Source organism: Eimeria mitis, genomic scaffold, assembly GCF_000499745.2.
Source record: "Eimeria mitis Houghton genomic scaffold, Emh_scaff2007, whole genome shotgun sequence".
Classification (NCBI taxonomy): Eukaryota; Apicomplexa; class Conoidasida; order Eucoccidiorida; family Eimeriidae; genus Eimeria; species Eimeria mitis.
In genome coordinates, this window is record NW_013570330.1 from 7,916 (window position 1) to 8,340 (window position 425).

The 425-nt window shown below is 56.7% G+C and overlaps 1 protein-coding gene across 1 annotated transcript in view; it reads left to right on the plus strand.

The window, feature by feature from the left end:
* Window positions 1–425, plus strand: part of EMH_0047230 (uncharacterized protein) — a gene marked incomplete at both ends in the record, with an annotated part of 2,374 nt that overhangs the window by 1,749 nt on the left and 200 nt on the right. The window contains one exon of the mRNA XM_013496261.1: window positions 80–423. Within this exon, the coding sequence (XP_013351715.1) occupies window positions 80–423 (344 nt within the window). The remainder of the gene's footprint in view (window positions 1–79; window positions 424–425) is intronic.

Sequence of the window (425 nt, forward strand, 5' to 3'; positions counted from 1 at the left end):
GGGGTGTATTGACAGCTGCATGCATGCGCTGCATGCATTGCATGCGTTGCACTGTTAACATGTATGCATGCATGCGCAGACGTCTCCTTCTTTGTCTATGGGGTCTACGCCGTCTATGGGGGCCCCCGGGGCCCCCCAAGGCCGCCGGTTTAGCGAGGGGCCCCCCGATGCAGCAGCAACTAACCCTTCCGCACCAGCAGCAGCAGCAGCACCAGCAGCAGCAGCAGCAGCAGCAGGAACAACAGCAGCAGGAGTAGCACCGGGGTGCAGCGGGGGTTTTGTATCTTGGTCTTCTCAGCAGGAAGGTGTTGGTGGTGGTGTGAGTGGTGTTGGTGGTGGGGTTGTTGGTGGTAGTCAGTATATATTAAAGCCCCTTCACTTACGTTTAACTTTGTTGCATGCAGCAGAGCAACAAGAGCTAGAAG